Here is a 14,673-nt window from a genome sequence, read left to right as displayed (position 1 = left end):
CTGCACCATTGTGGTGAACTGCACTGTGTAGCGCCGCCGGCCAGCAGTGAAACGAACGCTAGTCTCGCCCGCTTTCCAAGCTGTGTCAATAGTGCTATTATTACTTGCGCTATAGCTACACCATCGGCCCGAACGATCATCAAACCATCGCCAATTGTTGCCATTAGCCTGAAGGTACTGGAGGAAAAAAATGGCTATTAGATGTACCCTCCACTATAATTCCTAGGCATACCTGCTCAAAACAAGTCCTAGATGATTACAATAGTGGTTGTATGCTTGAAAGAATAAGAGTAACCCTTCTATGAAGCAAGTTAAGTCTTCATGCATGAGACAACTAATTTCATGCAAGTTTAATTTAATAATTGGAGTGGTAATGGAATGCATATACTGTTAGGAACATGTTTCAAATCTGAAATTGGATACTGCGTCTTTATCATGCCTTGTATGCCAGGCAGCTTACTCCAGATTCCTACGTGAAGTGTACCTCTAAAACTATACACTATTCAGCCTTCCCCCAGCAACGAAAGCCAATTCTAACTTAATGATAAAGACTTCGGACTGAATGTGAGGTACAAAGAGGACATAAGGCAAGGCACTGTTTCAGATTGAAAACATGATGGAAAACGCTGGATAATGGAAAACAAATGGAACCCACACAGAAGAAAACAACTCTGCCTTTATTTGCAAAACTAGGTACTGTTGTGATTACTGATCAAAATAAAATGTATCTAACATAAAACTAGGAAAAAATCCTTGTCAATATGTTAATTTTAAGAAGCCAATTAGCTTCTTAAACCTCTAAGGCAAGTACTACAAGAGATGCAGCCTGCACGTTTTAGTGCTATCACATACACCTTTATATTTTCCAAAATGGCTACATTCATTTAGTACCAATGAAAAGTATGCAGTGTATGTTGAGAGGCGCTCTGCCTTTTCACATCACTTCACACAACACAAATATGGAAGCTGTCATCAATATGATAAATGTGTCCTTTCAATTTTACAACCCACATTTACACATCCCTCCATGTGGCAATTGTGTCTGTGCCTTATTCTGCATGGCTTTGGAAGTAGCATCCACCAACCTTTTTCTAAATATCTTCTTCAACCACCTCTATAATCAAAAGTATGATGTAAATTTATTTTGTGTCCTTTAAATATTCTTCTCTATTAAAAATTGGGTCCAGTTATACATTTCACTTAAAGCAGTAGAAGAAGAGATATAAAGAAAAAGAATTAAGCTATGTATGCACACCTGCCCATAAAGAGACTCTCAAGTTTTATTTTTCGACTCTACAATAGTGAAGAAGATATGAGGAGCAAGGGGTAGGGTGTGATCAATCTTACTAATTTTGAAAAATCTTGAATTGGAAGGACAGGCTGCCAACTGAATAAATGTTACATATTAATACATTTTTGGGAATTCACAGTGAATGCATGACTTGGCGAGTTGCAGAGTTGAAACATAAAGAGAAATTTGGTTTTTAAAGATAGTGGATCTAGAATGATACATATGCATTAAATTTTAGTGAAGAGGCTTAAAACTATATTTTGTCTGCTGAAATATTAGCACAGCCTTATCATAGCATTTACTTTGGGAAAACCACACAGTTCAAGTTTGAGCTACTAATATTCTCTTCTAGCAGTACATTGGGGGAAATTAGCATAAATGTTTATGTAGTCTAAATATTTTGAACCGGTTCAACAGCCAGATTTTTTTTCTCCAACAAGAACTTGCATCTTCTCTCTGGATTCATACCTTGTTCATTTGGGCTCTTCTCTTGGAGGAGATAGCCGTTTTCTCATAGAAGTCAATTAACAGCAATACTGGGGTGATCCACCTATAGGAGAAATTAGATAAGGCCAGGAAAGGCAGCAAATTATTTTTTAATTTATATTCTGACTTTCTCTGCAAGTGCATTCAAAAACAATCTCATTAAGTAGATCTGATTCAGACAAAGACGCGGCAGCCCATTTAAGATTGCAACCCTGCCAAAATAACAATATTATCAAGGCTTTCTGGCCTTTCCAACTTTTAGTCCAGCTAGGTTGAAAAGCATAGAACGCCAAAGAGCTAACAACAGGCAGAACCCACACCGGTCCTGGTTAGTAAATGCATCATATGTTATTAAATCATCACAAATACAATTATCAAACTGAAATCCACTTTCAAAGCACAAACAAAAATGTCTGAAGGAAAGCCTCAGTACAGCATAAATTTGGAAAGCTGAAACTTGGTTAAGGATTTCCAACTCTAGTCCATTACTTGTTACTTACTTTGGTGTCTGCACTTCCTTCTGTTCCTTGGCAGCTTGTAGGCAAGGTTGTACCACTTCCAACAGTTTTATCAAAACATTGAGAATACCACTTGATTCTACGACACGAGCACATGGCAACTTCAACTCCTGTTGGCAGTTAAAAGGAAAAAGATCAGCACCCATGCAATTGAAAGGAAGTAGTCTAGATAAAGTGTTCACCACTGAATTTAAAGAAAGCTTTCAATTACAATATAGACAATAACAAAAAGGAATTCAAGATTTGTAGCTTAAAACTTAACATCCACTTTATTGCACAGGCCTTTATTTCATATGCGGGGGGGGGGGGGATTCATTGAAATATGTTTTGCTTCTCATCCAAGAAGTTTCTTCAGCTGAGAAGCAAAATGTCTTCAAAGAAAAACCAGAAAGTCCAGTTGCCTTTTGAAAAAGCACTTATGAGACAACCATGACATGGATGACTGAGAATCTCCATAGACACTCATCTAATTAAATTGACATGGAATGCAATCTACAGCTTTTTTCTCTCCCTTTGCATTTGTTAATTTTTTTTCTGAAAATGTTCACTAAAATATTAAATATAGAACCTGAACACTTAAATAAAAAGTGGAACTTTCATATGACCAAGCAATTACTCTTCTATAGAGAATGCTGCCATCTACCTGAATTAAAAAGGAATTGCTTACATATGCTTTAAATGGGCAAGTGATGTCATCATGTATTTTGGAATTCAACTACCATCCATCTTTTTCACCATGGCTAATGATAGGTCAATGATAGCTGCAGGCCAAAATACCTGGAGGATACAAGCTGCCTATCTCTGTTGTAATAAATAGAATTCTAGATATAATCTTAAATAAATTAAAGGCATCCTGCTCCAAAATTGACCTTTTCTTTGCAAAGGAATTAACTTAATAGTTATTACAGAAGTTTAGAGTAAACTCCATATTCTATCCACAAGAAGCTGAAGAGCTGGTATTGCAGGATTCTTCACTGTGACATTCAGTATTGAAAAAGATGGTGATGGGTGAATAAAGCCACTAACAAATAAAAACATACTAAATTAAGTGGTTGCTCTAATCCCATCTATACTTTAAAATTTGGAATGAAATGTAGACCAATGAAACAAGAAGAGTGCACACAGATGCACACACACATATCTCAAGCTACTGTCTATAATGGAACATGTAAACTGTTAAATGATGTATCTTGCCCACCCTCCCACTTCCCACCCAATCTTTCCAAGAAAGTAGTGAAAGAGAGTTACTGGATCCAAAGTGGAAAAATGTCTTGGCTCTTACATTACACTTGCTGTAATGCTGGCACCCCCTTAAAGTTCCTTTCCTGAGCTCAAACCATAGACATCAGTCTCACCTCAAATAGTAAAGTTAATAGCAGGATACGCGTGGCCAGATTGGAGGCCTGAGGTAGGGTAGCCATCTGGCTAATCCATTCAGAGACAGTCTTTGTATCACTTGTAGTGAGGGGCAGAGCTGCCTTGATGAGCACATCAGCAGCTTCCCACACCTGCCAAAAGAAAAAAATAAGTTCTCAATGGCATTAAGCAGCCAACCAGCAGGATCATACCTGGGTCCTTTATAAGCTATGTGCTTGTTTTATTAATGAATTTACTTTTCAATTTATACAGAACCCAGAACTGCATGATTACTAGATATTTCACCTTGGATCTTCTAGTGTTTTTATTTCAGTCTGAGCATTATTTTAAATGTTTCCCAAAATAGGAGTAGGTAATTTTTTTTTCTATTTGTGAAAGATAAATATCATGCTTATAACCATTGCATTTAACAAACATGCACTTTGGTTTGCCATCAACTACATACATGTGAAACATTTATACTACTTATCATTGAATTAACTTTTCCTGAATATAAATCTTTACACCTTATTGCTCCAAAAATCATATAAAAGTGGTGGATGTTTGTTTAGCTTAACAACTATGAATCTTTAGGTCTTGAAAAAAATACTTAACCAATAAATAAGTACAATATATAAACATACACAGACAACATCCCCACCAAATCTTCCACAAACATGGACATGTGAAAACCAGGGCAATAAAACTGCAAATAAAGAAGGCACCTGGATCACTTGCCGTGTAAGATCTCAAATATAAACTGCAACTCAATTCAACAATTATAGCTTATTGTATTTCTTTGATCTAGTATGCAGAGAAATTAAAACAGTCTGATCCAGATTCTCAAGACGTTATGAGATACAATTCTCATTAGGCCCAAGGAGGTATGGTTTTGGCTGAAGATGTAACCAATTAGAATAAAAAGCTCCTGGAAAGGTATCTTTTTTTTCACCTAAAGCATCTTAAGAAAACACGGAGGCAATGTTTTCTAAACATAAAAAGTTAATCTACCTGATTCACAACTTGTTTGAGGATTATATCTCTATAATCAGCTCCATTACGTTTGATGGCAGTCATAATGAGGTCACAGACACGGTACACTGTATCTGGGAGCTCATCCAGCAGGTGAAAGCAGCCAGGTAGCATAGTGTCAGTGAAGTTGTGCAACTCTTCTTGCTCAAGAGGTTCTGCATCCTGGAACTTCTCCAGACACTTGGCTTCTTCTTCCTCCTGTTTCTCTCGAGCCTTCCGTTCTTCTTCTTCTTTCCGACAAGCAGCTTCCTAGAAAGACAGAAGGAAGGAAGGAAGGAAGGAAGGAAGGAAGGAAGGAAGGAAGGAAGGAAAGAAGGAAAGAAAGAAAGAAAGAAAGAAAGAAAGAAAGAAAGAAAGAGCTATTTTATACTTACTTTATCTGCTTATATACCACTGCTTTTTAAAAAAGGATTTTTTTTGGCATTTTACAGCATAAAAACTGCCTTGCCTTCTTTATCTCCCCTACATGGCAGATCATTAAAAGTTGTCGGTGGAAAGTCTTTCGGTAGGGAAAATGGCAGTGTAGATGCCTCCAACACACTCAGAAACATTGTCATAGCTTGATTTTTCTTCTAAACATGAACAATGTTTTTTTCAATCCAGCACTCTGAATCACAATATAAAGGGTAATTTATTTATTTATTTTACCTCTGGGGATTCAGCCCTTTGGTCCATGGGGATGTCTTGTCCCAGGGACATAGCAATGGCTCTCATCATCTGATCTTCTTCAGACATGCTGAGATCCTGCCAGATAACCCACAAACAAATCTGGAATATTAGTGATTGGCTACTGGAATCCAACTTAATCTGCAGCCTAAAGGAAACTAGACAGTTGTATTAACTGAATTTGTAACTAAATTTGTAGTTACAAATTCATGTATTAACTAAAATTATAACATTCAAGTGGGAGTAGAGCTCGCTTTTCTATACACTCATCAAAAAAGGTTTTCTAAGCTACAAGCATCAAAATTATAGTAATTAATTAAGTGACGATTGCATATTTCATCTTTTAGGATTGGGGAGTGAAAGTGTCCAATATTTCATCAGTATCTAGAATGGGACTATAGCAACTCATGCCACTACCCTGATGTCTACACAATCAATTCAGACTCTGGGAAGAGCAATCTGGATTAACTGTTGTGATAAAAATGAAAAAAATAATACAAAGCAAAACAAGATACATCAAAAGGAGAAAATATGATCTGTCCCACCCTTTTTGGCTCTGCTTGCGTGTGGCTTAAGGCCCATTCAGCACTAAAATGTGGACCCCCCAATTCCAAACCAATGCAGTTTTCAAAAGAATAAAGTTGGGAATGAACAATCTAGAAAGGAAGCCAAGAAATTTCTAAAAGTCAAATAATCTTAAACTGCTAGATTGCCTCACCCTTACAACCCCACCCATAAGGGGTGGAGGATGTGTCAGAAGATACTCTGTGGCTTGTTCCATGGTACTGGTGTTCAACAGAGCTTCCATAGCATGCTCTCGTGTAAAGCCCATGTCCATCAGCTGAAAATAGGCAGAGGCAGAAAACTTCATAAAGGGATTGGATATGCAAGCAGAAGACAACCAGAAGACTCAGTTTAAAAGCCAACTACATCCCCCAAAGAAAAGGGCTTCAACCAAGAATGCAACTTTTGCAAAGCACTAAATTAATAATGGAATGATTTCTACCTGCTGAAGCTGCTGCTGGTTCACTTGTGGTTCCCTTCGGGCACCACCCTCTTCTTGCCCTGCCTCTTCCTCACTACGTGCTCCCTCTTTCTCCTTGCCAAGACGCTCACGGATAACTGGTTCTCCACGTAGGATGTGACACAGGATAGCCAACATGGACTCTGCCATGCGTCCTCCGTATACTTTCAGTGGCTTACGGTTCCATAGGTTTTTGATGCAAGTGAAGGCTGCCTGCACAACAGAGGAGACAAGCTAGCAAAGGCAGCTCTACCATGGGGTCTCCTCCTTGGAAAGTCAGAAATGATTGAATTTTGCAGTTTCTAGACACAAAATCCTTATAAAGAGGGAGAGGTTAGAATGCATCACATAGTGCATTCTACACTATAAGAAAAGAATAAGATACAAATTATACAAGAGGTATGTAGGAACATTAAATACTAATAAGTTAGGATTTCAGTAAGATTTCAAACAGCAAAACAAGACAGATCAACTGTCATATGCCACAAGATAGCAGATTATTTAGACTGATCACAAAGAGCTTTTCCTCTAATAAAATCACATTACTGCAGCAGCTGGAGTAACAGCATATATAATTCTACATATTTCACTTCCATATAACCTTTGTTTTATCTGAAAAAGAAAAAAAAGGGAGAAACAAACTGCAACTACTCACCTTCTGTGTTACCACAAGGAAACGCAAAGCACTGAATTGCAGGTAGTTCTGCCCACCTGGTAGTTTCACAGGCAAGGAATGGGGAGATTCCAGCACCGTGGTAGGATTCACCATTTTCTCCACCAACATGAGCCAGGCATCCAGAAACTCGCCTGTGCCATCAGGCAAATCTGGGTGTTCCAATCCTTCAGCAACTGGAACTTTGCCTCCCATAGAAAGGGCCCAGTTGAAAGTCCTGGGTAGGGTGAGACGTGAAGTGATTATAGCCATTAAGCATTCCGTTCTTATTTTTCCCCTACATAATCCCACTAAGGTTATATCTGACTTGAATGAATCTTTTCTAGATCATAATTATTACTGATCATCATAAATAATTGCTGATAAATGTCTCTCGTTGCCACATTCAGGAGCCAAGAATGGAGTTGGCTTTAATTCCCTATAATGTTGTGTGTTTGAAATGGACAATCCACACAATGCCAACTGTCAACACAATGCCAACCATTCTTTCTTCTTCTCAAATTGTATACCCAACTCATGACAATCAGACCTTCTGCCTATGCTAGGCTCTCCAATACCTGTTCTGACTGTGTTACTACAGATTTGGGAACCATTTCAAAGTCAAGAAATATATAACAAAACTCTCTTGGATCAGAGCATTTAGGATAGATCTTGTTTATGTTCTCCATCTCAATGTTAATGCTCTTCAAGCTTGTTTTAGTACTTGTGGTCTAGTATGTCATACTAAACCATATTTCTGTGGACTGCATTATGGAAGTAGACATTGTGTTAAAATATTCATGACTGGGAGAGACATGGGAACAGGGTCAGCCAATGAATAGGCATAGCAACTAAGTCAGCCAATGGGACTTAAACAGATCTGAGTCTGTGCAGAGAATTGAAACAGAAACATAGCAGTCTGCTGCTATGAGAAGTAAACAAGCAATGTGTCTTGGCTTGTCTGCTGAAATGAAACTAACTGCTTGTGTTTGCCTGTAACTCCCCTGCCTTGTGTTTACTTGGAAGAACCACCTCTTGGTATTGTACATTTATTCATCTATTCTTATGTATATAAAGAAGTTAATGAATCCTGCTGCATGTTATCCGTGTGTGCTTCTGGATTTGAATTTTTGCAACAAACTCTGACACATTGTTGATACCGTTCTTCCACTTCAGCTAGAACAGTATATATTCTTGCTATTTTCATCAATCTCTTCATCTTACAATTATTCTACTGTAGATCTCATTGATGATGAAAAAGTCAAAGATCTACTCAAATATCCAAATCCTCATTGTTTGGAAGATCAACTGGATAGTGGATTCTCAGAAGAAACAATTGGGATTTTAGCTGTGTCTTAAAAGTCTTCCATTCTCAAGCCAAAAGGAAAAAATATCTCTAAGTTTAATATAGTTTTTAGACTTTCTGCTTTACTAATTGGTTTTTTTGGGGGGTTGACCTTTAAAGTTCAATTAAGAGGTAACTTCAGCCTTTCATAGTTTGATGAAATTTTGTGTTTCTTCACCCAGTGGTTAAACATTTTCTTAACTATTTTTCAATATTTAGTTGTCCAACCTCATACCATCCTTTCATGCAATTATCTCTGGGCGCAGTTAGCTTCCAAACAATTCAAGCTGATGGCAATGCATCATTTGCAATAATGAAGTCTTCTGCAATTGTTGCCATGAAGTTGTTCCAGAGAACTCTGATGACCACACTGTGATGAGTTTTATCTGGTCTTTTAGACAAAATCATTCTGCACAAAGATCTTTCTTTCCTCTCTAAATTCTTTCCTTGTCTTACAAAGAGATGCTTTTTCCAATATTCTTTCCAATCTGGAACCTGATTAGCATAAATATTGCATTTATTTGATATTTGACAGCTGTTTTCTTTTATTTGGATGGTATTTTTTGACCCAGAAAAACTACATCTATTACCATAATTCTTTCAAAGGTTGACTCAACGCTTGCCTCCATCAAACTTTGTTACCAATTGGCTCATAAGCCGTACTTGTTCCATTTGAGTGGAACTTTCAGCAGCTTTTCTGAAAGGCATATTATTATCTAAAATCTGCCAAGATGCCATGGATTGCTACCTTTTAAATTGAGTAAATAAAAATATACTGGACTCATTCTAGATGCAACAACTTTGCTCTGCATTCTATTTATTGCCTGTTTCATTCCAGCTGCAGTAACTAATCACCCATTTTTGAATTTCAAAGATCATGATTAGCTAATGAAATATTTCAAGGGTCCAAATAAACCAGCATGCAACTTACTCAAAAAGAGCATTATGGCCTCCAGAGCATAAGAATTTTTGCAGCATCAGGTGGTAGGGGTATTTCCTCTCATCAAACAGCATTGGTGAGGTGAAACCGACAGAACAGATGAAAAAAGTCAAACTAAAAGCAAAAACAATTCTGTTAATCAAGCAAACTCAAAACAGGGCTGCTGATTTCTCAAATCTTTGCAAAATGTTGCAAAGTATTAATGTATATGAAGTCTAGGATAAGCTTTCCCCTTCCCACAAACATTGTGGGATGAACCTGAATTTGTGGTCAGCGGGTCTTACCGGAAGCGAGGTGTGGGTGTATATGGTGGGGGTTGCCAGGAAAGCCCCTTGGTGAGTAGTTTGGTGAGTGCTGAAGCTGTTGAGCGAGCAGCAGGAGTGGGAGCAGTAGTGGTGCTAGCAGCGTGATGGCTCCTACGTTGTCTTACCGGGGAACCAACGCACAGTTTGACCAGCAACCCAAATAATTCTGCCAAAGCACGTCCTAGCCTAGAAGATGCTGAGAGTGAGAGAGAGAATAAATTCAATTTCATGTTATTAAAAATGAAGGGAAAAAATGATATGCTCCAAAGCAGAGTCTCAAGACTCTTTTATTTATTAAAATTAAGAATTTGGCTTCACAAAAGGCTCCTAGGTGTTCTTAGAAAATTAAAATGGTGCATGACTGTAGTTCAACACTTGGAAACACTGTACACTGACCTGTTTTGAAGAAAACAGTAAAGGCACATCCTAGAACACTAGAGAGCACAGTAAGCAGCAACTCATTTTATTTTTGTATAAATTGCGCTGTGATTGGCTAGGATCATTGTAACAGTCATGTTGTTAATACAGAAGTCTCCCAGTCAGGACAACCAGTAAAAGAACTCACAATATGCTCCCAATATTCAAAATATGCTCATTGCTCCAGGAAAGTTGTCTATTTCTGTCATAAAAAATATTCCAGCAATTTGATATAGCTATACTAGCAAAGGATCACATTCTAATCCTTTTCCTTTACAAATCTGGAAAGGGAAGGCAAGTCACAACACAGAATGTTCTCTAATCATAGGTATTACATTCCATTCAAAAGCTCCCCTCTTTTTTCTGAATCAGTTCCAATAGAGTCCCCCCATCCCCCTCACCTGATAGAAGGGGCTTGATCTGCTTGATTCGAGCTGCCATGGCTGGGGTTATTTTTGACTTTCCCTTTGGATCAGAAGAACTAGGCTCATCAGTTTCCATTGGTGCCAGGGTGTCACCATCTAGGCCAATTCCTTCTAGCAGGCCTTGGGCAGAAGCCTCCATGGTTCCAGCTCCCATTGTTTCTGGTTCACCATCTGCAAAAAGCAATGCTGATAAATTATCCTTTCAAAGATCCTTCTGGCAGCCCATTTCCCACAATTTCACTTAGGAGGAAATAAACTGTTCATTAATTTAGATACCAATATAACCTAATGGAATCACCAGTATAAGCATGGAACATCTTTAGAAGCTGGAAAACGGTAACCCCATACAATGAAAGCAGGCTAAGTGTGGTGTTTGCGAGAGCAGAAAAGCAAAACTGTATGCACCACCAATAGAGCCAGGCAGGAGCATTCATTTCAAATGAACTGTCAAACTCTCCCAGAACACCTCATTAAATGATAGTTTCCCATCAACAGATAGTTTCCCATTGGAAAAAAAATGTTATGTGCAAATGTAGCCTCTTAACAAAAGAGTCAATCTTGTCTGATAAGAAATTGATTTATTAGTGTTGAAGTTGCTTTAATAAAGCATAAAATTTAACAATAACTTCACTGCTATATGGGAGGAGCCTAAGAAGATTGTTAACAAAGCTGGCTGCTGTACTTTGCCATCAGGGGCATGCAGCGCAAAATACTTCTTCTGCGGAATAGCCTCCCCCTAATAACAGTTTTTATGGGATAGGAAATCTGAATTTTGTATCAGACCTTAACTCAACAGATCTCAAACAGGTAAGAGCATCTACCTCCCAACCATACCTGCTTTTTTGGCTCCCTGGGTAGCACTCGGTACAGTTTTCTCTTCCTTTGGCACCAATTTCTGCATGTCAGCCTGGCCAAATTCACAACCTGAAGGTAAACTGCAAGCATAGAAAGGTCAGATACTATATATATATATATATATAGTGGTTCGGTACAAACTGGGATATATATATATAAAGCAACTTGGAGCAATGGAATGAAGCACAACAGTGCCACAGGGACCAAGGATCCTAGGCAATATCCCAGTTTGTACCGAACCACTGAGGGCTCAAAAGCTACTTTAGGCCATATCCGTTTCTATTTGACCTCTTGTCATTTCCTTCCACACCATGAATAATCAAGCCTCAAATAACTTTGGACTAAATACTAAAAGTCTAACTAAAGAAGCAGAAATAAAACTGTTAAATGTTCTTAGAGGTGCTAAAAGGAACCATGAAATGGCTGCAGCTCAATTTAGCTATGGGTGAATTCTTCCTTGACCAACTGGCTCCAAGAAGGTGAGATGGATATGGGAGAGAAAGGGAAGATGAGCAAAGGGCTTCCACTTTGCCACATTCTGCAACACACCCTTGCGTGCACGCTACCCCAATTACTGACAGTTTTTACTAAGGGAACTGTTGACACACTTGAATTGGTTCACTTAACTTATGGGCTTTGCTCTAGTGGTCTTGTGACCAAAATGTCCACTTATAAATAAGCACAGTTTCTCTATCCATCTCCAGTCCAGCAAATCTATACCACCAGCAAAGTATCACACACCCATACCTGTTTGGTGTGCATAACGACAGCAGCACAGTGCTTTCCCATACCAGTGAACAGTATAGCTGGCTCAGCTTGCTCAGCACACTCAGACCCAACTGCGAACCCCACTGGTTTACTGAGATGGCTCTAATTTCACTCTGTAAATGGAAGAGAGAGTATGTTGCTGAACAGCTGAATGAGGCTTTGGTGACAATCAAGGAGCATTAAGGCCAAAAAAGAAATGAGCAAGGCAAAAAAGCAATTCTTACTTGTCCTACACGGCAGGTGTGCACAAACATCATGATGTAAGCATGGGCTGCTGTCAGGGCATGGAGTAAGGGTGTGGCCTGGGCAGAGAGAGTAGCATCAGATACATTGCCAGCACATGCCAATTCCCGCAGCAAGACCGAACCACCAGGTTCCTCGATGGGCCGGTGCAAAGGCTCCAAGGAAGAGAGGATGGAATCCAGTTGAAGCAACCCTTCTTGCAGCACTTTTGGCTCATGAGACAGTGTCTAGGATACAGAAAACAGAATAGTGCAATCCATCAAATCACATGGATAATATGTAAGTCTGTGCCTCAAAACCACACACTGTACCAAACTCTAATCCATGATGTTCAGTTTAAACTCATGCCTTATGGTTTACTACTAAACATCCATGAATGCTCTTTCTCAGAAAAATATTGCCTAGCCTTTGTAGATACTGTATTCATAGAGTGAACAAGTGGACATTCAGAATCAGTATTTTTTTAAAAAAATGTTCTCTTGCTAACTGCACTAACACTTCTCCATATTTGTTCACCATCTGGCTCACAACAATATTCAACCAACTTATGCCACATGCAAAAACAACAGCTATATAGAGGTTCACACCCCAACTCATCCATTATAGCAAGGATGAACACTCTGTTCGTCTCAGGTGTGGTGACCCAATATCCCATTTGGAGTGCCAGAAAACTAGAATGTTTATTTACTTATCAGCCATTTCTAAGAATGCTGGTGGCTTACACAGAAAAAAGGAGTTTAAAGTGTGAGTTACAAAAATAAAAACAGAACAGAAGAGTAAAACTAGAAATAAAATAAAGCTGGCACCATCAAATTAGGAAAGGGCTCTTTGAAAACACTGATCTTCACTAGTTTTCAAAAAAGAAAAAAAAATTATGGAGGGGAGTTAATCTGATCTCAACAAGAAGAATGTCAGTGTCAGTGTTACTACAAAAAACAGCACATTCTCTCTTCAGTCCCCAAAGTGTGGAATTTTACCAAAGATCTGATTGGTTTGGCCCAACCAAAACAGATCCAACCTGGATCCACAAACTAATTGGCTACTAATGCAGGATCCCTAAAACCAATGTTATTCAGTCCTGACAGGGGCTCCCAAAATACATGCATTCTGGACCAACTGTAGTTTCCAAATACTCTTTAAAGGGATCCCCAAGTAGAGCATGTTAATGCAGTCTAATCAAGTAGTGATGAGGGCATGAGTTAACGAAAAACTTATTGTCCTAGGTAAGGCCGCAACTGAAGCACCAGCTGAGCATAGGACCCCTTGGCCACAGCTTTCATCCATTTATCTGGTAGGAGCTGTGAGTCCTGAATGACCTCCAAATAGAAAACCTACATCAAGAATGGGGGGGGGGGGGGGATCAGCCACATAGATTGCCTGAAAATTTTCCGGATTTTTTTCTGTTGGAAGGAGGTTAAGGGATGGAAGGCACCTGTAATGTTTAAAATTTGCTTCTTAAGCACCCCATAAATCTGCAAACCCAAAAAATATCCAAGGATTTCAATTTCACTTGTGCTGGTGGTATCATAATATGTCTGACCCTATTTTCTGTAGCTTCTCCAGCAAGGAAAGAAGATAAATTATACCTTCCAACCAATATAATGCATAAACCCTGTCTGTGGCAGGATAGAATATTTGATTGATTATATACTGAATCTCTTCTGACTGTGCTACTGTACAGGTAGTCCCTGACCAAAAGGTGGCTTTTTAAAAAAAAGCAAACTGGACTTTCCCATTTTTCTTTAAGATGTTTAATTTCTCATTCAAGAAGCTTCTTCAGTTTGTTCAACAACTGAATGAACAGTGGTAAATCAAAGGCTACCTGTACATGAATAGATCGGTAAAGAAACAGCCCACTTAAGATAATCATATACAAAAGCCAAATTCAGTTTCAAGATGATGAGCCACCAAATGAAGAAAAAGGAAATAATGCCACAGTTTGCTACCCTAAGAGTCTATCTATTACCAAATTTAATTATTAATCATTCCAAAATTTCCCACTAATATATGGCCTTTCTGAAAAGAAAATGTTGCACATGCTGACAGAGGCAATTAGGCTCCGAAGCCAAACTGCATTCTTAAAAATACCCTTTCTAGTGAAGTATAGTAATCATATCAATGCCCATATCAAAAATTTGTGGAAAGGTATGACCATACATGTGAACATGCAGGTCCATAGATTGCTACTGTAATGCATGTTTTCTCACTCCATAAGTGTCAATCTGTTATTTAAAAGCCAAATAAGCCTTTTTACCAAGAAGCCTGAAGAAAATACAGCAGCTATGAGTGGCTGAACATAAAATTCCTGGGACATTTACACTGCCCTAGGATGCAAACATTCAACTTTTTT

The 14,673-nt window shown here is 38.5% G+C and overlaps 1 protein-coding gene across 2 annotated transcripts in view; it reads right to left on the bottom strand.

Annotated features, from left to right (window-relative positions):
- HUWE1 (HECT, UBA and WWE domain containing E3 ubiquitin protein ligase 1) overlaps nt 1–14,673 on the bottom strand; it is a 121,173-nt gene that overhangs the window by 36,700 nt on the left and 69,800 nt on the right. For both annotated transcript variants that reach the window (XM_081941708.1, XM_081941709.1), the window contains exons 26-40: nt 12,305–12,550; nt 12,060–12,193; nt 11,292–11,392; nt 10,434–10,628; nt 9,595–9,811; nt 9,302–9,424; nt 7,029–7,263; nt 6,356–6,586; nt 6,068–6,190; nt 5,332–5,427; nt 4,663–4,932; nt 3,651–3,803; nt 2,278–2,405; nt 1,760–1,841; nt 1–177 (exon numbers count right to left, since the gene is read on the bottom strand). In XM_081941708.1, the coding sequence (XP_081797834.1) occupies nt 1–177; nt 1,760–1,841; nt 2,278–2,405; nt 3,651–3,803; nt 4,663–4,932; nt 5,332–5,427; nt 6,068–6,190; nt 6,356–6,586; nt 7,029–7,263; nt 9,302–9,424; nt 9,595–9,811; nt 10,434–10,628; nt 11,292–11,392; nt 12,060–12,193; nt 12,305–12,550 (2,511 nt within the window). The remainder of the gene's footprint in view (nt 178–1,759; nt 1,842–2,277; nt 2,406–3,650; nt 3,804–4,662; nt 4,933–5,331; nt 5,428–6,067; nt 6,191–6,355; nt 6,587–7,028; nt 7,264–9,301; nt 9,425–9,594; nt 9,812–10,433; nt 10,629–11,291; nt 11,393–12,059; nt 12,194–12,304; nt 12,551–14,673) is intronic.

This window comes from Natrix helvetica, assembly GCF_964273705.1.
Source record: "Natrix helvetica genome assembly, chromosome: 1".
Classification (NCBI taxonomy): domain Eukaryota; kingdom Metazoa; phylum Chordata; class Lepidosauria; order Squamata; family Natricidae; genus Natrix; species Natrix helvetica.
The sequence above is the reverse complement of the archived record's forward strand: the minus strand, read 5'-3'. Positions and strand labels throughout refer to the sequence as shown.